At 36.7% G+C, this 11,370-nt stretch overlaps 1 protein-coding gene across 1 annotated transcript; it reads left to right on the forward strand.

Moving 5' to 3' along the window:
* The first annotated feature begins 7,592 nt into the window (after positions 1-7,592).
* Positions 7,593-8,581, forward strand: LOC137726932 (uncharacterized). The gene has a single exon (XM_068465887.1). It carries the CDS (start codon positions 7,666-7,668, stop codon positions 8,359-8,361), a length of 696 nt encoding a protein of 231 aa, XP_068321988.1. The 5' UTR covers positions 7,593-7,665; the 3' UTR covers positions 8,362-8,581.
* Positions 8,582-11,370: the final 2,789 nt, after the last annotated feature.

Here is an 11,370-nt window from a genome sequence, read left to right on the forward strand (position 1 = left end):
AAATGAAAAGTTGCAGGAAGGAGATGAAATTCAGAGAGAGATGGAGTGGGAGAAGGAGGTGGTATAGGTTGCCATGGGTTTTTGTGGTCATAGACTCATATAGGATCAGCGGTCGCACCGCGTGGGAGTGGGAGTTAGTTAGGAGGAGCTGGGGTGGAGGGGTCAAATAGGATCTAGAGTGTGGACTCCGAGAATAGGATCGAGCGTTTGGGGTCGCGGATTCTCTAGAACGAAAATCTGAAGGAGATCAGACTTGAGAGGGTTGAAAGCCAATCGCATAGGGGGAATTGATTCGGCCGAGCTTGGGATGATCAGGAAGGGAAATTAGGGTAGGAATGGGCAACGGTTATGGCGGGCGGGTAACCGCGGTTATTTACCCATAATCGTTTATGTTCATACCCACATAACCGTTTACTCATTGGGTAATTGCATAAATAGTTATACCCATATCCATAACCGTTTATAAACGGTTAACTATACCTATAACTATGTACCCATTTAACCATAACCGTTTACCCATTTAACTATAACCATTTACCCGTTTTTGAACCTATTTATCCTTTTTTTTACCCATTTACCTCTTTTTTCACCTGTCTACATGTTTTTTTTAATTACTTGAAAATTACAAAAGAAAATTTTGTCATAATTTTCGTTTTTTGACAATTAAATACTGTTATAGGTACATTTTAGCATGCATTTTCCTATTTTAATCATTTAAGTCCTCATACAATTCCAATAATTGAAATAATAGTTTACGAATGATCTTTTTCTGCTACACCTAAGCAAGTCTTTAATTATAATCCATATGATTACAAAGTAAAGCTTCTAAAATAAAAAAGTAGTCATTATCTTGAATACTTGATGATTCAAAGCTCCAAAATATTCCGAAACGAAACACTTTCGAACACTAATGCTTTAGCACGTTCAATCACAAAATATCATCGACTCGTTGTCACCAAAAGAGGCCTACAAAAGAAACGTATAAATTGAATTAGTATCCCATTTAGGAACACCATCACCAATTAGCATGAATCCAATAAAAATAAGTGATCATAGAATGTTTACATTGTACACTTAGTTATCAGAAAATTTAATATTTGTCAATGCTTTTCGCCAATTCTTTGTTTTGCAATATATGTGTATGCGTATGGGACATCGTTAAGGTTTAGACTAGAAATTCCACCCAATATCCGGAGTTGAACCCGTAGCGATGTGATGTGTAATTTTCAGTTGGATTATGCAAATACAAAATGAAGAAAATCTAACTACTTGAAGTAGAAGGATATCTATACAATTGCGAACCTTTCGTTTGTACACCATACGCTGCTATTTGCATATTGATATCTGAGTTTGATTGCCCAATTGGTAATTCGGTTGTTTGCTTCTTAAAGTTCGTGTACATTTTTATATGATGTTGTCAATCTGAAGTAGACTTGATTTATGTCTTGATTCGTGTCTTCGGGTACGCAACACTATTTTGTATTCGTATTATTGTTTTGTGAGAATTACTGATTTATAAGCTGAAATTGTATACTTGGGTCTGAATTTGTGATTTTAGAACTTTTGCGGAAAAACAAGAGGATGCTGGACAAATCTATTCGAGAGATAGAGAGGGAGAGAAGAGCTCTCCAAGGACAAGAGAAGAAACCAATTAGCATGAATCCAACAGAGGTACGTGATCACAAAAGGTTTAATTTTTTTTTTTTTTTTTTACATATATTAAATTAAATGGGTAAATGAATACCCGTTATAACCGCAAGTAATACCCATAACTGATGGATACCCGTTATAATCGCTGGTAATGCCCATAACCGTCCATTTAAATTTCACGGATAAACGGTTATACCCATAACCGTTTGTTCGTCTAAACGGTTACCTATAACCGCAACCGTGAGCTTTAAATGAACGAGTAACTGCGGTTACCCAACCCATGGGTATTTTGCCAATCCCTAATCAGGGGTGAGGGAAGTGGGAAAGGAGCCTATGGTAGGTTTTCTTTTTAGATTTGATGTGTTTTTCATGTAAGTTTTAGTATTTAATTTTAAGGATATTTAGCCAAAGGTCAATAAAATTTTTACTAATTAGCCATGTATCAATGACTAATTTTTTTTTGGACATAATTATAAAATATTGATAAAAATTATGCATACGTTAATGAAGCATGTCATATGGGTTTAAACTAGTTAGAAAATAACTATTATACCCTTCTCTCTTCACTTTATCCATTCGTTATATCCTCCTCTCTTAAAAAAAAAGTTTAAACTAGTTGGAAAATAACTATGGTATGAATAATACATTCAACAAGTGCAAGATTGTACTCATGAGGGTAACCCGACTGGAACAATCAGTGTGCAAAAGGATGATAGCTTTGAAAATGAAACTGCATCTTGAAGCTTATTCTCTGCTTTTGGCTTCTGGGGTCCATGGAAGAACCTAGACGATGCACATCATAGAGCAACACTGGAGCATTTGTTTATTAATATGCAATACTCTCCAGAACATCCATAGCTAGAGGAGAGAAACTTCCCAAGTCAACAACAAAGAATTGAAAACCCGGTCAAAATACAAGGACTCAAGCTTATACATTAAATCAAAATTCATGTTGAACACCAACATTGAGAGGCTTATATGTTGATGCAAGTTTCTACCATCTTCAATCTTGATGAATATGCACCTACAAAACAATTAACACATTTGATCAAAGACCAAAGCCTCATGTGCCCACGAGGTTTTGGGGGAGGAGGGGGGAGAGAGGGGGGGTTAGGGCAATGAATCTCTGATGCCTAAGTTAGTCTCTCTGAAAACAAATAAGTGTTTAGGGCTTTTAGGGGTAGCTCAAGCTTACTGAAATTTGGTAGAGATAGAGGTACTTATAGGAGAGTGGCTGGCCATGGTGTTAGGATTTTACCCTACACATGGAGGCATCCTATTGGCCAAGGTTTATGGAGAAATATTCTCAAGATATTAAATATGAAATAATATCTTGAGATAAAGTAGTAAATATCCCTAATTGATTTAAATAGGGATTACTTACTTGAATGTAGTCAATCTTTAATTGGGAATGTATTAAAAATAGGATTTGGATAATTAATCATTATCTTTAATGCTTTGAATTTTTCTTGCCATGGGTAGGTGAGCTGTGGCAGTGGTGTTCAACTGCTTGGACCTTCAGGGGTGCTGAGTTGTGGGTGTGAGTATTTGAGAAGCTTGCCAATTTAATGAGGGCTGACACACCCCGACCGAGATCAGGGCATGCTGGCCGTCACGTGGAAGTGATGTAACCATGTGCACAGTGCGGAAGCTAAGAAATAATAATAAAAGTACGAATAAATAAAAACCAAGCTATACACATAAATAACATACATGTGCAAGCGTAAGTGTGAAAAACAAAGTTCAAAGTACAAAAGACCTAGTGCAGCCCAGAAGAAACAAACACTAAATAAACACACCCAAAGGTGGTCCTACATTGGTGATAATTTGTCAGATATGCCGTGAATCCCTCGAGAGCCACCAACAAAGCTATCCAAACAAGAACCTTGAGGGGCGCAAAACAGAAAGTGTGAGTGGGCAAAAACAAAGCTTTTCAAAAATCATTTCAAATACAAAGTTCTAACCCTTTTCTGTAAAACATGTATACTTCCCAGAAAAATAAAATATACACATATATATACAACAGGCTCAGAACTATGCCATGTCGAATGCCTCTAAACAAAATGCAAGTACTCAGGTAATGTCAAATCAATGCCATATAATCTGTCAGCCAGAGTCACCTAACGTGACCTGTATGGCTGAATCTAGAGCTCAAATCTCAAACTCACTAACTATACCTGCACACCACACAAGTCGGAACCACCTAAAGTGGTCTGTATGACAAGACTGGGTGTAAATAAATACGCTCAAGTGCTACGATCACGTGAAGACTGGGCGAATAATCGCGGGTCACCTACGAATCGGAACCACCTAAAGTGGTATGTACGACAGGACTGTGCACCTAACTTGGATCCAAGATGAGCGTGTGGTGCGGGAGGTGAACATCACGTGAAGGACTGTGCCCTACTCTGGGCGGGAGCACTAACACCGGGGGTGTAGGTTATGAACTCTCTATGCATTTCATATCACTACTAAACACAAACATAAACCATAACTTACCTGGCACTAACATGTGCGTCCGCAGCACCAAACGCATATATATATATATATATACAACTACTAATGCATAACTAAATATGCAATTGCAATTCATGGCATTTAAAACATATAAACGTTTCATTTCATTTTCTGGGAAAAATCATAAGTATATAGGTATATACGGAAAACAAAAAGCCCACTCACTGGTATGTAGAAGGGTCGTAACCCCCTTGCCTCGAGTTACTGTGCTCGTCCTCAGGATAGGTCTTACCTATATGCGAAACAACTATAAAAATGTTAATTTTAAAGCACATAACCAACAATACGAAATAACTTCTCATACAATGCTCAAATGGGGTGTATGAATACACCAACGTGATCTACTCAACCTCACGAACATCCCCATATTTTTAAAATAATTTTCTAACACCGCACATGCCCCCACACGTCGGCCAAGGCACGGCCACATGCGCTGCCCACGCGCAAGCACGTTCCTGGCACACTGACGGCGTCAGTTAACGCCGTCAAGAATATTCCATTAACTCTGACGGATTCCGTTAACGTTGTTAGGAATATTCCGTCAAAACTGACGGAATATTCCGTCATCTTCTCCGGCCAAACTCCGGTGCCGTCGCTGGAAAACTGGGAAAATTTCCAAACTTGATATCTCACTCGTTTTTCACCCAAATTTCACGAAATTGGTACCAAAATGAAGCTTACAACAAGAGGAACAAATCCTTACCACTTTCAAGCACTAAAACCAACGGAAACTCGCCGGGAAAACACCACCAACTCCGGCCAAACCTACAACTCACAACCCCGACGTCCAAAACCTTCAAACGAACCACCCCGAGCCTCCTAAGGACCTCACCAAGCTTCCTACAAGCTTAAAATTCCCAAAAATACAAGAATTAACGTGTGCATGAACAGTACCCCGATTTACACCTCTCGGGTTCGACGTGAAAACAAGGGTTCCCTTACCTGAAATAGGTATGGTTGAACTCCTAAGAACCTCACGAGCATAAATATGTAGTTTGTTTCCTCAATCCCTAACGTTTCCAATGGTTTTGATGTTGTCCGTACATATGTTGAAGAAAAGAGAGAGAGATACAGGATAGGGCAGAGAAAGAGAGGAATGAGTGTGGGTGTGTGTGTGGTCCAAAATCAACCAATCAAAATCCAAAAACGACCACACAACAAAACAAACATACTAGGGGCAAAACCGTCATTTCACCCCTACTGTACGAGAAGTCCGGGACGGGCTGTCACAAGGGCAATCTTATCTTTCTTGAGCAAAAGTCCATGTGTGGCCTCTAGGATTTTTGGGATTATTTTGGACTCCAAATTATACAAAAAAAGGAGCACAAAAAACAAATATAAAATAAAAATACTAGATACACTTTTACTCTTGATGTTCAGAAGGCTAAAGAAGATTTATACAACGTCAATGTTAACCTATGAACAATCAGCTAAAAGAACAATTGCCTATGTAAACACCAACTTATGTAGTTTGGACCATGAACAGATCATTCTCATAGTGTTTGAATCTAAATGTAAAAGGAATCCTGAAAAGTGTAAAGTGTAGAAAGCTTGTGAGTGATGAAAAAAACAGAACTATGAAACATACACTGCAACGTAGTGTCTAAAGTCTAAATCAAAATGCTTAAAAATAAAAAATAAAAAAAAAAAAAAAAAACCAGAAAACGGACAGTGCATTGCAATGTCTGAATGAAAATGTAAAAAACTGAACCAGTAAGCGAACACTGCGTTGCAATGTCTAAATATAAATGTAACAATAATGTAAATAAAAAAAAAATTAAAAAAAAAAAACTAGTGAGCGGACATTGTATTGCATTGTTTGAATCCAATAAAACCATAATAAAAAAATTAACACTGCGTTATAGTGTCTGAATTCATATTGACCTATTCTAAAATGTAAAAATATAAGAAAATGAGGCGTCATTTGAAGTGAGTGCTAACTGTAATACATGATTGACCTATTCATAATTAGCTTAAATATTGTTGATATATTGTTAATATTGTAACTTTTTATTTATTTTATACAAAATCACCCTTTATTTTATTGTTACTTTTGTTTACATATTTTTTCAAAATATTTAAAAAAAATTGAAAAGTGATACATTTTTAACAGAATGTTGACAAAAACAAATGAAGGTTAAATTAGCACCGAAGTTAAAGTCTAGGTGGGTAATTTAAAAAATGGTTTCTTTGGGTGGAATATGAATACACCCTTGAAAATCCAGATGGTATTTGTGGAAATTTCTCCAAAACAAAAATGTGACATAGTATCATTGACTGTACTTTTCCGTGTAGATAATTTATTAGCCGGGTTGAGCAAGACTGCAAGTGATTTCCTCCACAAGACCCCAAAAAAATTGCCTCATTCACTGTACATTTTTTGGATGTCTATTTTGTGTATTTTTTTTGTGGTCATATACATTTTTGTGTCTTTTTGGTGTTGGTTTTTGTATTTATTTTTATATCAGGTTTTTGTTTTCTTGTCACCTATTATTCAATTTTAATAAAGTAATCATGTGACTAGCTAGCAAATTATAAAATAAAAAATGGTCAGGGCAATTGTCCAAACTGGATATAAAATATTATAATATAAGGCGCGAACAAGGAAAATATATAAAATATTAAAATAAAATGACCATGACTCATCAGCATTATACCAACTGGGTTTCAACTCGGCAATTATAAAAGCCCGAGTCCAGGTCAAGTAAATGGTGCGTAGCAAGCTCACTCGCACTTATTTTTTACTTTTTATTTTTTATTTTCTTATTGTGTGGATAGCATATTTTAGTGCTTCTTGGTATAGCACCTGCTAGTTTCTTTATGAATCACTTAATTTGGTGGTGATAGGTAAGATGCATTTAAATTGTAGATAAATTTATTATAAACTTTTACAAAGAAATGCTGAATTAAAGCACTCCAAACAGTCTCGTTTGCTGGGCAGGATGAGATAAATTATTTTTATGAGAAAAATTGTAATACAGACTGGATTGGCTACAAATCCAAAATAAGAGAAAATATGATGGGTTATGTAGCCTAACCACACACATGGGTTATGTAACCCATCCCTACCAATTCAATCGTATTCCTAAGATCGAATCTCATTCAACCTACCAAACAGGCACAGGACTTTTTGGTTGCCCCAAAAGAACTATTTTCAATTAAAATGGACATATATATCGGCCTTATAAAATTGGACAATTGTGTTGAATATTAGAGAAAATAAGTCTCTTACTGAACAAGAACCACAAGGACCATGTTAATTCGAGTGCGAGGACAATATATTAGGAGTGGAGTAGTCAGTAGTGAGTGCGTTATATATAAGATGGCATAAAAAGAAACCATATTGACATTAACTAGTGGTACACGACTCTCTCTCTCTCTCTCTCTCTCTCTCTCTCTCTCTCTCTCTCTCCCTCTCCCTCTATATAACCCATACACGAATAGCACAATTGTGCATGCAAAACCCAAAAGCATGAAACAATTCATAAGTCACAAACTATGGTTCAATTTCACCACATCCGTTTCCTCTCATTTCTCATAATAACACTAGCAGCAGGCCTCTTCCCGGGCACCCATGCAGTCTACTATAAAGTCACCAACACCGCAGGGGGAACCCCCGGCGGAATTCGCTTCAACAACAAAATCGGAGCAGACTATAGCAGGCAAACCCTAGTCTCCGCCACCAACTTCATATGGAGCTTGTTCCAGCAAAACACAGCGGCGGACAGAAAGAGCGTCTCCAAGGTAACCTTAATTGTTGAAAACATTACTGGGGTGGCTTACGCCGTCAACAATGAGATCCACGTCAGCGCCAGCTACATAGCTGGTTACTCTGGCGATGTGAAGAGGGAGATCACCGGTGTGCTTCACCATGAGTCAACGCACGTGTGGCAATGGAATGGGAACGGTCAAGCCCCAGGGGGGTTGATTGAGGGAATTGCTGATTATGTGAGGTTGAAGGCAGGGTACGCGCCAAGTCATTGGGTTCAGCCGGGGCAAGGGGATAGGTGGGACCGGGGGTATGAGGTCACTGCTTGGTTTTTAGACTATTTGAATAGTTTGAAAAGTGGGTTTGTAGCTGAAATGAATAAGAAAATGAGAAGTGGTTATAATGCTAATTATTTTGTTGATATTCTGGGGAAGAATGTTGATCAGCTTTGGAGTGAGTACAAGGCCAAGTATGGAGGAAGATGAATTAATGTAGTGCTTCTATAGCCTCATGCAGGCCAAGGACCGATGTAAGTAAATAAAAATGTTGTATTAATCTATTTGATCATAATAAAATGGTGTTACAATTAATTTATATGATAGTATTGATTGCATATTGTATATGTTACTAGACTATTAATTTTTTATTTTTTTGAAATTTGATGCAATAATAATTCATAAACTACTAGGTCCCGAAACCCTATGGAAGCCGCAAAAATGGTTGGAAGGTTTCCCCAAGGATCCTATGACCGTTTGTTTAGGGACCCTGGAACGCCTACCAGGGGATCTGTAGAATTCAGTAGCAATTCTCAACAGCATGCTTGAACTGTTGTATGTTGTTTTCTTTTTCTTTGTTTTAATGAACTAGCCAAAACAACGTCGTTTTGAGCCAAGCCTTTGAAAAAAAAGTTCTAACACTACAGATCCAAGCCTTTAACGCTTCATGGACCCCCCCTCCCATTCCCTAAATCAAACCCCCATTCTTGTTCCTGACCACCACCACCAGTTGCCGGCGCACCGCGTCAACAGAAATATTTTGAAGCTTTTACACTAGGATCCCATGATCTCCCATGAAAAAAGGGTTTTTGTCAAACAGGTTAATGGATAGGACATGGATAGGATCCCTGGTTAATGGAGTGAGTGATATTTTTATGTGTGTAATGACGAATAAGACCTGTTATTCATATGTTTTTTTTTTTTTTTTTAACAAACAACATTTTCTACATTAAGAGGATTAATAAGTAGACTAAGCTTTACAAAAAATTAACAATAATATGCACTTTTAATGATAATTAAACTTAAAATCTTTTATTTATAAATAAAAATGAATATTACTAGATACAATACTAAACTGCCTACGTTATTTCCCCTTGTTTCGTGCCTATTGCTTCTGTAAAAGTCAATAACTTATCTCAAAGTTATTGCTTCCGTAAAAGTCAAATGTGTCCTCCTCTAATAATAACTTATCTCAAAGTTAGTGCTTCCGTAAAAGTCAAATGTGTCCTCCTCTAATAATAACTTATCTACAAAAGTCAAATGTGTCCTCCTCTAATAATAACCTATCTACAAAAGTCAAATGTGTCCTCCTCTAATAATTTGACCTCCTCTAATAGTAACTTATCTACAAAAGTCAAATGTGTCCTCCTCTAATGATGACTTATCTGAAAGTTATTGATTCCATAAAAATCAAATGTGTCCTCCCCTAAGAACTTATCTCAAAGTTATTGCTTCCTTAAAAGTAAAATGTGTCCACCCCTAATAATGACTCATCTCAAATGTGTCGTCCACAAACTGACATTTAGGTCTAATCAACTTGCATATTTTTTTAAGGGGCACTTTGATTCAAGTCTAAAAAATTCAGTTGCTTTCAAATTAAATCCAATTTTATTTTAAGAGTAATGCAAATAGAAAGACTAAATTTGTAACAAAATTTTATACACTAAATAACATGGAAGTTGATGATTGAATTATTAGTTAGATGTTGATTAACGTACTTATTCCTATTGGTGACATATAATTTGGTTTGTAAACTTTATCTACAAATTTTATCTCACTAGCATTACCCTTTATTTAATTTTTCATTATATGCGTCTTTCCCTTTAGAATAAATATATCAAATGATTTAAATTTTCTTAAATTTAAAATTTATATGATTGTTTGGACTTGATTTTACACTATTGGCCCAAGCAATCGAGACTGTTGAATGAGCAGGATTTTAGACCATTGAAGGACAAAATGGTTGAAATAATTTTTAATTATTATTGAAGAAATAATATTGTGATTTTAATCATGATATTATCTCTTAGTAATATATTAAATTATTTAAACCTCATATTTGTCTAAATCCCAATTAATTTGAATGATGGTCAACTATTGGGATATGCACGGCGTCAGATAATGAAGCAGGCAGAATAGTCCAATTTAATTTGGATTTGTTAGCAGTGTACTGTGTGGATTAGAGCAACTCGGCTTGGATTCTGATCATGTGGCATAACATGGGATTTGCAAGGCTTGGATAATGGTGAGATAAGAGACCTAAGTAGGCTAGGTTGTTTATGGATGTTGTCATATGAATTGGATTGATGATGGACTTGGCTTGCATGCCGTGTGAAAGGCTATCAATGATATATATATATATATATATATATATATATAGATAATTGGTGGTTGCCATATAAGTCTACATGCCATGAGAAATAGTGAAAGGCAAACTATATATATATATAATTGGTGGTTGTTTAGATGAACGTTATTTGTTCAAATCCGAGCCTGCAAATTATTTTGGGATTCGATGTATAAGACTAAACACAAGGATTGGTTGCATTTTTTACTAAGTTCAGAGTCCTGGGTGTAGTAAGGCTTATCCGAGGACTAAGTCAGTGGAAGAGTTTTAATAGCTTGGGAGTCTTTATCAGCTTATCAACCAGCGTGTACTCATCCCTAAAAATACAAGACGTCATGCAACAATTGAGGGACCTCCAATTCAACACACAACTGCGCTGCGCAAAATCTCTCAAACATCTTGGGATTTTTTATTTTCTTTTTTTTGCCGACACATCTTCAGTTTGGATAAACAGCACTGTGAAGGTAACCGGCGAACACCTTTAGTTTGGATAAACAGCATTGTTGCCATAGAATCAGCCGATCAAGGAGCATATTCAGTTTGGATAAACAGCACTGCGTCGAGGCTGACTGGTTACTTATCCAAGTCTCAGTCGAGAAGGGTTTTTGAATCCTTATTGGCAGAGGTCATCTTATTAGCCTTCTCGGCGAAGTAAGGTGTTACGAGTTACAACATTCGGCGTATTGAACGCCGAGTGATTTTATGATTGGATACTCACAAGTGAGTTTCAGAGTTCGACATTCTGACGGTCGAACCACATTCACCATTAAGACATACATCACCTTTGAATACTTGTGTCCATACAGTCTGGTGTCAATTCGACGTGCTTATACTCTTACGAATATAATCACTGTGATCGAATCCGGCACCGA

This window comes from Pyrus communis, chromosome 2, assembly GCF_963583255.1.
Source record: "Pyrus communis chromosome 2, drPyrComm1.1, whole genome shotgun sequence".
Lineage (NCBI taxonomy): Eukaryota > Viridiplantae > Streptophyta > Magnoliopsida > Rosales > Rosaceae > Pyrus > Pyrus communis.